Below are 10,787 nucleotides of genomic sequence, written 5' to 3' on the forward strand. Positions count from 1 at the left end.
ATTGGAAATAAATATCTTGAAACGAAATTGTAGTTAAGATTGTAGTTTCCCCTTTATTTTAGGAAATACATAAAACATTAAAAGAAAATAATATTTTAATGGTTTTATTGGGGAGATATTTCTATACATTTATAACGTGCTGAAAATAATTTTAACTCAATATTATTTTGGAAACCCTGAGGGAACAATATATTTATTTATTTATTTTTTAAATATCATTAGAAGCAAAACCTGCTGATAATTAGATTAGTTTCAACAAAGATTCCTGTTTCACCAAATTTTAAAATCTTGGATGTTTTAGCTATATTCTTCTACGTATGCTTTTTCTTTCTTTTATTTAAATATCCAATGTAAAAGTACTTTCCAAATCATTTGGCAATATAGCAGTACAAAGTTGATATAAAGTTATTAAAGTGAATTCAAATCTTAAAGTTTTCAAAATAAAAAAATCAAATGAAAATAGAAGCGCGTCTTACGCATTTGTTATATTGATAAATAAAGTATTTATTAAATTTTTTAAATATATATATATATATATATATATATATATATATATATATATATATATATATATATATATATATATATATATATATATATATATATATATATATATATATATAAATCCGAAATTCTGATCTAGAAATTGTCTTCGTTTTAAATATATTTATGAAAGTGGTTCAATTTTACTTTTCTAAATTATGTACCATTTATTGCTAAAATTATTTTACTGCATACTAAATGCGTCATTATTGATTGTATTTTGATCTATTTTTTATTTCGTTGAAAAATGAATTTAAAATAACATATATTCAATTTCAATGCAATGACATATTTGTGTTAACTTTCTACAAGTATTAGCTGGTGGATTATTCATTTGCCATTATTTTAATAATTAAAATCTTTTGAAGGGGCTCAATTATTACAAACATAGCTACTGGATAATTCTTAATATTGCAGTACAAATTTTACTGGGGTGTGATTTAATTTGTTTCTGTCATATTGAATTGTGAGTTTATATTCTTGTTTTACTAAGTTTTGATTGTCTTTACCTTCTTCTGGGGAGTTCTGAATTATGTTGGTTTGAAATAAAAGTCCAATGTAAAGCAGAATTATGCATTTTTGAAAAACAAATCTGAATTTGATAATTCAGAAATCCATGTGTAAAGCTAGCTATTGTTTTATTACAGTTACTTACAACTATTATTAGGTATGTGATATAAATCTCTTAATAGCAACAAAGTTATCATGTAAATTTTCATTTTCAGCACACATTGTCTGTTAATGCACGCCTATTATGTGTGTGTGTTTATCTGTTATTAATTTATATAAGAATTTATTTGAAAAAAATTAAATATATTGCTTGTTACTTAATCTCCCCCAATTTTAAATCAGCAGTGACACATCATTTTTTTGATTAAAATAAGAAACTGAAAATAAGAAAGATGGGAAAAAAAAAAAAAAAAAGATTCCAGAAACTGTTAATACAGAATTGCAACTTTTTCTTAATGAACTAAACTAAATTTCAAAGTAAATAAATCAATAAAAATTGTTTGATTATCCTAATCTCCATGTTTGAATCTGAATCCTTGTTTTAATCTTCATCTTGAATCTGAAAGAGCAATTTTTAGACTTATTCCTATCTATCTGCCAGGATGTGTATGAATATGATAACTTGAAAAGGAAAAGATTACTGGATGAAATTTATATTCAAAACTGCAGATCAGATTTTGGAAAATAGTCAATCAAAAGAATGAAGTTCAGTTTCAAAAAGCATGCTGATTTCTCTTCTGTAAAGAATAAAATTGGACATAATATGTTTATTTCATCTTATCCAAGAAATTTGAAGAGAGAGCATTTTATTATTAAAGTAAATATGCAGTTATATTATCAAACGGCCAAAATATATTAGTGCATGGTGACTCAACTACTTCTTTGGGAACAAATGAAATTATTTTTAGCAGCATTTTTAGAATATTTAATTCTAATTTACCGAAGGCATGAAATAGAATTTATTCAAATGACAGTCTGTTATCAATTAAATTTAAGAACATTATTATTTTTTTCGAGCTTACAGATCAGTGTAGCCTAACATTTTTTTTAAAAAGAGGCCAAATTTTTTGCTATAGTTTTTGGAATGTTTAAAAAAAAAATGCTGTATTGTTTTAATTAATTATGATATTTATGTAAAAACTGTTGAAATAAAATCTGATTTTGAAAGGGGACTACTAAAAATAATATTGCCTTAGTGTCTTTACAGAATTTAACCCAGTTCTGTTTAAAACTAAAAGGTCAAACTATATTCTTCTATAAAAATTATTGTAAATGAAATTTTATAAGCATTGTAAACTTAGTAATTTAGTTATGCATTTATTAACTCTGACAACCAATTAATTTAAAATCATTATTTAGGTGCAGTGTTTGCTATCAAGTTCTGGTGCATCTAAAATGAAGAGAATTGTTATTAATGCTATTTAATATCAGCATCATATAGCTCAAATCTGTGATAATTAAAAATAAATACATTAGCCCACGAAAATAGCTGGATGAGGGAAAAATAGGCCGACATCTAACTTGTGGAAATCGCTGAAAATGCAGTTGGAGGATTAATTATTCTTTCATAGAATAACTTCAGGCTATATGATGTCTATTAATAGCACAATTTGCTATAAATAGACATGAGAGCTTCAAGTAAATTTTGATTTAAAAAAATGCATGAATTTTTGATCTTAAAAAAAATGTTATAAATCTAATAAAAATTAAAAAAAAACATTCTTTTGTGCCCATTTTAGAATTTTCAGTATTAGAGTATTAGAAAACAATATTAACTTAGAAAAAAACCATGTTAATTACAATATTTCATAAAATTTTTTCAAAGGTTCATTTGATTTTGTCATTAATTAATTAATTAATTTCTTATATTTCTTTATCCTTGTCATATATTTGCTTGGGATTGCAAGAAAAGAAAATTTTATCATAAATGGGATTGCAAAGTTTTTGAAGCTGATATGTAATAAAGAGTCCAAAAGTTTTAAAAAATCAGTATTGCATCAAAGAAAAGAATGTTAACCTCTTAACCTATGCATTTATTCTAATTATATGGTCTGGATATCCTATTGGGTCTATTCTAATTATCCTATTTGGGACATGTATTATTTTAATTCCTATAATAATATAAAGGGAATTTGAGATATTGAAGCATTTCTAATTGATTTTTGTAGTTTAAATTATTTTATAGTTTCAATTGCAGATTTCTGTTTTTAAATCTGCAATTGTAATTGCAAATTTAAAAAGCAAAAAATTTGTTGTACATGTCAGACATGTTATTATATGTAAAGAGGTTAAGGAATCATTCTATGAATGTATTATGTGTAATTTTGTTCACAAAGAACAATAATCATAAATTTTAGCTTTGTGATTATCTGGGTGTTTTTGATGATTTATTTTATATGAATTTTAGGAATATTAACATGTCTACTCATTCATGGGAAGCTATTCCTCGCACCTATGATCCTCTTAAAGCTGGTAGTATCGATGGTACAGATACTATACCTCATGATCATGGAATTGTTCGAGCGATGCAAGTAGGGCCTTACGATTTTAATAATAGTTTTTCAGTTTTATATTGTATTAGGAAACTATGTATGACTTTTTTTGTATTAAAAGGGATAAATTTTGACAATTAAATATCATTTATGTATAACTTTGATGTTATGTTACTAAAATGAATATGAATGAAGTGTATTTATATAAAAATAAGTGAAGGCTAAAATATTGGAATGATCTATATGATCTATAAAACCTATTCATGAATAAAATTATTTATATTTATTAAACAAGGATATATTTTAAAATAATTCTATTTGCAAGATTTATTTATAAATTTTAGATTTTTTTTCTTTTCTAAATGTACTTTTAACTAGCTGCTTTGTCAACTATTTGGAATTTATGGTTGTTAAAATTTTCAATTGTTTCCTTAACAAAATATTTTTAAACAAATTTTGAAGTCTTATATCATTTTGTTCTTTTTTTTTTTTTTTTTTGCATTTCCCTAATTGTCTACATCTTTATACAGACAATTATATCACAGGAAAGAATAGCAATGTTTAAAAATAGTCAAACTTTAAAATATGTCACTGTTGCTTGATTCTGAGCTTAAATTTTAATTTTAAATATAGCAGAATATTAAAAAAATATTATTAAATGCATTATACTGAAATTTACTCAAATAGGAAAATAAGCCAATCTTCATATCTTGATCACAGTGGGTGGTTGTGTTGGGGAAACAGGATGAAATTTTAGTATCAACAGTTCAAAGTTGCAACTAATATTAGTAGTAACTTTGAATTTAGCTTCATCAATGAAATATATACTAAAATAAGCTTAAAATATTTTTTTCTAAATTTAATGAAAAATAAAAATAAAAATTATATGGAAAAAGTTTAACATCATTGAAAAAATAGGATTTTTTTTTTCAATTTTAAGAAACTATAATAATTTTTTATCTGTAATATTTCCAAAAATTATTGCAAGAAAATACCAACATATTGATTAACTTTCAATTAATTAATATTCTAATTGAAATTTCAAAAAAAAATTGCTATTTAATTTAGATAAAATAATATTTTTATTGAAATTGAAATGAATATAATCATATTTTTATATTGGCCATTGAATGATAATGATAATGTCTTACGGAGAAAAAGCTAAAATGTTAGCCATAAAATAATTTTTTAAATATAATTTTAGTTTTAAATTTTTTACATTTTAATAAACAGTACAATAAATCATTAATTGAACTTCAGTACTATTGAAGAAACAAAATAGGACAGATTACAGAACTAATTTATATAAGAATATGGGTGGAATATTCTGTGCACCAGATGAGATTTTATGAAACAGTGACAAAATGTAATAGGTTAAAATGCTGTTTTCAAATTTAAACACAAATTAGGAACTGAATGGATTTTGGAAAACTGGTTAATATGATGCAGATGTTAGTCATGTGAGTATTTTAGAATTCACCATTATCATTTCACTGGGTGGTATATGCAGTACCCTGTCTGTATTCTTGAAGATTAATTTTACATTGTTACTGAGAGATTCAAAACATTTAAACAGTTTCATAAAATATTTAATCATTTAATTGTTTCCATTGTTGAAAGCTAAAGATGAGAAATTCTGTTTATTATCTGTGTAATTTAAATGATGAATAAAAAAAGTCGTTATAATGTTCCGAAAGTTAATAGATGAACTAGACAATTACATTATTAATAGTACTATGAACCTTTTTAATGGATTGATTTCCATTAAAAAGGTTCATGTACATACTGACAGAACATATGTAAAATAGTATGATGCATAAAAATAGTTTATTATTGTAATCATGTACATGAAAGTTATGCACAAGAGATCTAATTGGAATTAAATTCAATCAGTATCCTCAGCAAACCAGTTGGCCACCAAAGATAGCTAATTTTAAGTATTAATGACTTGTAATTTAAATGTGCCCTTTATATTCATAACTAACAAATCAGAATGTTATATCTTTTTTTGTACAAATATAATTTAAAATAATACCGTCATATGATGTAATTCATAATGTTATTTGCCGTTGCCAAATTAATGTTAATGATATGCTGGACAAACAGCATATCATTAAAAACGCTCTGTAAAAATTGTCATAGGAAAATCTGTTGTTAAAAACTGTCTGTATATAAAAATTTTTTTAAATTTTTGTTACAGAAATGTTTGTAAGTAAATGAAAAGGTAATTTTTAATATTTTAATTACATATTTTGAGACAGTATAGATGAAAGATTAAAGAAAAGAATAAGTAGAGCGATAATATTTAAAGTAAATTAAGCACATAAAAAAAGAACACCTCAATCTATTATTTTCATATTAATAAATCTAGTAAAAAAAGTCTTTTCCATTGGGACAGCTTACGATGTAGTAATATTGAGTGTCTACCACCTGCAGAGTGGACTGTTCCATATTGTTAGCTTTGGGTTTGTAATAAAAGATAAAATTAGAATTGTTTTTTCTGTTATTTGAGAAAAAAGAATATTTAATAAAATTTATAATTTTTAATGGTTCTTAATGTTATTATTTTTTCAATTTGGGCAATAATAAAAAATAAAAATGTGAATTGCATTCTTTTATTGTTCATGTTGTTCTATTTTCTTGTAAGCTGTTTCCAAGTATAATATAATTTATGTTAATATATTAAATACTTGATAAAAATTGATTCATTATGTAGCAAAAGAAAAATTATTAATTGCAATTTTATTGTTTTTCAGGCTGAATATAAACCTAACAAATTAGTTATTGGAGATCCTAAAGCTACTGTGTTTATTGGTCGTTTAAATCCATCTACAGATGAAAGTACTTTGAGAAAGGTGAAATTTAAAATTTGATTTATTTTATGAAATTTTTTATGTTATAATATATGGAAGTTCTCTGATGGAACAATTGGTTAGTTCTCATAAAAGTGTTTATTTTAGAAGTCATCAGTATATTATACTTTGAAATACAGGAAATACATACTTTGAATTTTAATGGTTTTAGCTATTAAATGGTATATTTTTACATTTACGTTGATTTGGAGGAATTATAAAAATTGTATCACTTAAAAATATGTGTTTACATTGTATCAGAAAATTTTAAGAAGTTTCTACTTTTGTAGTTAATCAAATAATTCCTATGAAAGTTATAAATTTACGTTAAAAAAAAAGTTAAATTAATCGAAACAAGAATATTTGAAGAGTGAAATCTTAATTGCATCTACCAATTTCTGTTGTGATGCTAAAATAAATTATAAAGACTCATTATTTAATTGGTGCATTATATCAGTGTTTTTTCAGTAATTTGTATGCGTAATGTTTATTATATTTATGTAATTAAAACCATTAAATCCATTGTTCTATGTATAGCAAACAGTTCTACTTTTGTTTTATTATCTTGGCTCATATGTTCATGATAAAAGGAAATATGATAATATGATCATTGTATTTAAATTCTTATGATCAAAATATAATAATTGTGTGAAATCAAATCATTTGATTAGTTACAGATCTTTAAATTTTTAAATAAGTGTATCTAAAAGAACAACTAAATAATATGATTATTGCCTTTCACATTAAAAAAAAATGTTAATTAGGAAATATTTATAAGTTAGAAAAAGAAGTAATTTGCAACAATGTACAAAATAGCATGAATGGATTTCCATGCAAAATAATACCAAGAATAATATTTTAAAATTTTAAGTTTATTAGTTAATTTTATTTTAAAATTATAATGAAAGTTTTATAAACCTACTGATATGTGACATATTTCACTTGATAATTAAGTAGAAAGTGAAAATATTAATTTTAAAATTAGACAAATTCCTGATATTTTATCATCGAATTAATTATGACAAGCTGATAGCATATTTTCAATTTCAAATATTTGAAAGGAATTTTTTTGTAACTTTTTAGTTTCTGTTGAAAGTTCTTATTGGTTTTATTTCTTTTCAGGTATTTTCTCATTATGGTGAAATCAAAAGATTACGTCTGATCCGAGATATAGTGACTGGCTTTTCTAAAGGATATGCATTTATTGAATTTTATGATGAATATGATGCTGTGAAGGCAAAAAGAGATGTTGACCATACAATAATTGATGACAAAGAAGTTATTGTAGATTTTGAATGTGAAAGAGTACTTAAAGGATGGATACCCAGAAGATTAGGTAAAATAAAATGCTATAAATGCTTATTGTTATTTTTATCTCTGTTGTGTTGCATGTGCTGAAAAATGTAATTTGTATTTTTTTTAATGGACTGTAAGATGCAGATCACTATATGTAGATTTTTAATTTATAAGATGAAATCTGGTTATTTATTGCAATGTAATGTTACACTACAAACTGATTTTCCTTATTATTTTTCTTTTCAGTAATTTCATAATCATATACGTGTTGTATTTGTTTATTTATTAAAGAATATCAAAATAAAAAAATTCATTTGGCTCATTTAGGATTACATATTTCAAATACTTGCTTTGTTATAAAACTATATAATTCCTTGTAAATGCCAAGATTTCTTGAATTGTAAATTTCAGCACTAAAAAAAGATGGTTAGAAAAATATCAGTCATGGGAAATTTTATATCACTTGTTTATGCATTTTTAATACTTAGAATCAAAAATCAAAAAGCTTCTTCATTCAAAATACATACTGAAACCTGTTATATGTTTTTTTAAAATTGAAACTTTAAATTAAGTTTATTTTTGTTATTATTAATTAATGCTTTATTTTCATATTTATTTCAAATTTTGAAGAGGCTGTTATTTATTTTGAACTCATCTGAAAATGGCCACAGAAAGTTCAAGAATTAGTGTTTTAGATGTTTTTTTACTTAGATTTATGCAAGAGTGTTTCATTCCATTTTTTAGTTGTAAACTTGCAGTAAATTTTATACATTTTTTTTTGTTTTTACTATTACAGCAATTCTCTTTATGGAAATGTTATTATTATTCTCTTCTCTTTAAATATTTTAATTATTTGTAACTTAATTTTAACTTAAATATTTGAAAAATATTTAAAATATATAGATTATATATTTTTTATTTTTCAAATTCTATGTATTCTGGTAATAATAATCACTTTTTTATAATTTAACAGGAGGAGGATTCAATGGAAGAAAAGAATCAGGGCAGTTGAGATTTGGTTGTAAAGAACGTCCTTTTAAAAGACCTCTTGTGATACTCAAACAATCTTATGGTGAACGTAGAGAAGATTCAGACATAAATTCTTACAATGATAGAAATTATTCTAGAGACAAGTATTCAGATAGGCATAGATCTTATAAAAGAAGTAGACACCATGATTAGTGTGACTTTTAACTACATATTGTAAATATTTGGAAAATTGTGTAAAATATGCAATATATGGGTTTTGATTTTATGACCAAGTTTCCTTACATCAGTTATGAGATGATTGTAAAAACTCTCTTTTCAAGTCTGCTATATATATATATATAAGTATTATTTTTATTATTTTATGAATGATTCTGAAAGATACCATACTTTAATAGTGCACAAAATTTATAAGAAAGAGAAAGAATTCCTTAAAAAAATATGAAGTTATTTCTCTAACGTCCTTGTGGTCAGTCAATCAGCATATGTGTGATTGACTGACATTATAATATTTATAAATGTTGCTTATTTTGTTGAATATTGCATTTCTTATCAAGAAATTATTTTTTTATTAAATGCCAATTCAAGCTGCTATATTCTTGTTTATTTTATTCATTATTTGTTTTAAATAGTTATAAATATAAGTACTCTAAATTTCGTTAATATGGAATTAGTGCAATAAATGCTTTCAAAAGTTATTTTTTTCTCGTGTAGCAATGCAAAATTGTCTCACAAAATTTCTAAAACTATATTTCAAATTTACATTATGATCTGATTGGTTATTATAAAATTCATAAGAGTTTACATTTTTTTTTCTGATTTATTTTAAGATTATTTTTACCCTTCATCTAATTTTTTTTTCATATAAACATAATCACATGAGGAATAATCTTCTGTAATTACAGGATATCTCCTGCCTGACTGCTTTAGCATTAATATAAACGTTTTCTTTAAAACGAGAGAGAACTTCAATATCTAGAAAAGAAAGCAAAGAGGGTGTTAATGAGCCAAAATGAATAGGTTCGACAACTTTTCCTTTAGATGAAGAAATCGATACCTTTTTTCCAAACCGGCCATCATTATTTTCATATTGTTAGGTTTACAGTGTTTTACTTTCTCTTACACGAGGAATACAAAGAAAAAATCACATCGTCAAAAAATAAGAAATAAATATTTTAACGAATTTTTACTTTTAGATCTCTCTGAATAAGAAATATGTATTTTTGAATTATGTCTATCCTTTAGTCTCTTGCTTTGTTTATTTGTCTGTGAATACGGTGTCTTAAAAACGTTTTAAGCAATAGGGAACTAATTTAGTATATGGACTCTGAACTAAATTTGTAGATTTATATCAAATTTTGAACGAAATTCACCCTCGGAAACCGCGATGGGGGGCACCAATACCCCCCCCCCCCCGAATTTATAGGGCAACAATAAATTGATGTGGGAGGGGGATTAGTTAGCCTTTTCAACTGCAAAGCTAGCTAACTTGAAAGTGTTGGTCTATTTTAGTTATATTAACATCCCGTTTAAAGCAACTATAGGGCTATTTTGGGACGGTCCTCGTAATTTTGAACCGCGGCCAGATGACGAGGACGGCACCTGAGCATACACCCCACACTCCACTCCACACCACATCAGCGGGAGGACGTTTGGTCATGACGGATTTAATGTGCAACTGACCCCCTTATACGACGGTTCTTCGGTGGAATCGGGTCACGAACCTGAAACCCTTCGGTTCCGAAGCCGATACCTTACCATTTGGCCACAGCGGTCCCCTTGAAAGTGTTGGATGAAGTTCATAATCAGGAAAATGTGTTTCCACACGAGCAATAAGATCCTCAAAAGTTATTTTTAAGTGATGAACTTTCCTTAACCCTCAGACGTCAAAAGTTTTTTTCTTTCTTACTTCCATAAAACAAAAAGCACAGACACTCATTCTCTAAGTATTATGTATATTAATCCAAATAATCGATTATTATTTTCAATGAAAAGATACTTTATATCAACTTTTGCATTTGGAATATGAGGAATTCTAAATGTATTCAAAATTGGTGATTCACCAGTAATTGTAAACCTAGAAGGGCTCTGTCTATTTCATGGGTAT

At 25.1% G+C, this 10,787-nt stretch overlaps 1 protein-coding gene across 3 annotated transcripts; it reads left to right on the forward strand.

Annotated features, from left to right (window-relative positions):
• Nucleotides 1–235: 235 nt before the first annotated feature.
• LOC129976691 (U11/U12 small nuclear ribonucleoprotein 35 kDa protein-like) lies at nt 236–9,267 on the forward strand. Of its 3 annotated transcripts, none has more exons than XM_056090397.1 (5): nt 236–315; nt 3,461–3,584; nt 6,302–6,400; nt 7,520–7,733; nt 8,667–9,267. In XM_056090397.1, the coding sequence occupies exons 2-5, from the start codon at nt 3,471–3,473 to the stop codon at nt 8,873–8,875; spliced, it is 636 nt and encodes a 211-aa protein (XP_055946372.1). In that variant the 5' UTR covers nt 236–315; nt 3,461–3,470; the 3' UTR covers nt 8,876–9,267. The 3 variants fall into 3 exon arrangements, with proteins under 3 accessions (XP_055946372.1, XP_055946373.1, XP_055946371.1); XM_056090398.1 differs by lacking the exon at nt 236–315 and adding an exon at nt 401–500; XM_056090396.1 differs by lacking the exon at nt 236–315 and adding an exon at nt 981–1,210.
• The last annotated feature ends 1,520 nt before the right edge of the window (nt 9,268–10,787 follow it).

The sequence above is a fragment of the Argiope bruennichi genome, chromosome 7 (assembly GCF_947563725.1).
Source record: "Argiope bruennichi chromosome 7, qqArgBrue1.1, whole genome shotgun sequence".
NCBI lineage: Eukaryota > Metazoa > Arthropoda > Arachnida > Araneae > Araneidae > Argiope > Argiope bruennichi.

What these genes read in the sequence shown, in the direction of transcription:
- LOC129976691 (XM_056090397.1), top strand. Translation starts at nt 3,471, where the DNA reads ATGTCTACTCATTCATGGGAAGCTATTCCTCGCACCTATGATCCTCTT. An exon ending in GAATTGTTCGAGCGATGCAA is followed by an intron (nt 3,585 to 6,301) that starts GTAGGGCCTTAC and finishes ATTGTTTTTCAG; the next exon opens with GCTGAATATAAACCTAACAA. An exon ending in ATGGATACCCAGAAGATTAG is followed by an intron (nt 7,734 to 8,666) that starts GTAAAATAAAAT and finishes ATAATTTAACAG; the next exon opens with GAGGAGGATTCAATGGAAGA.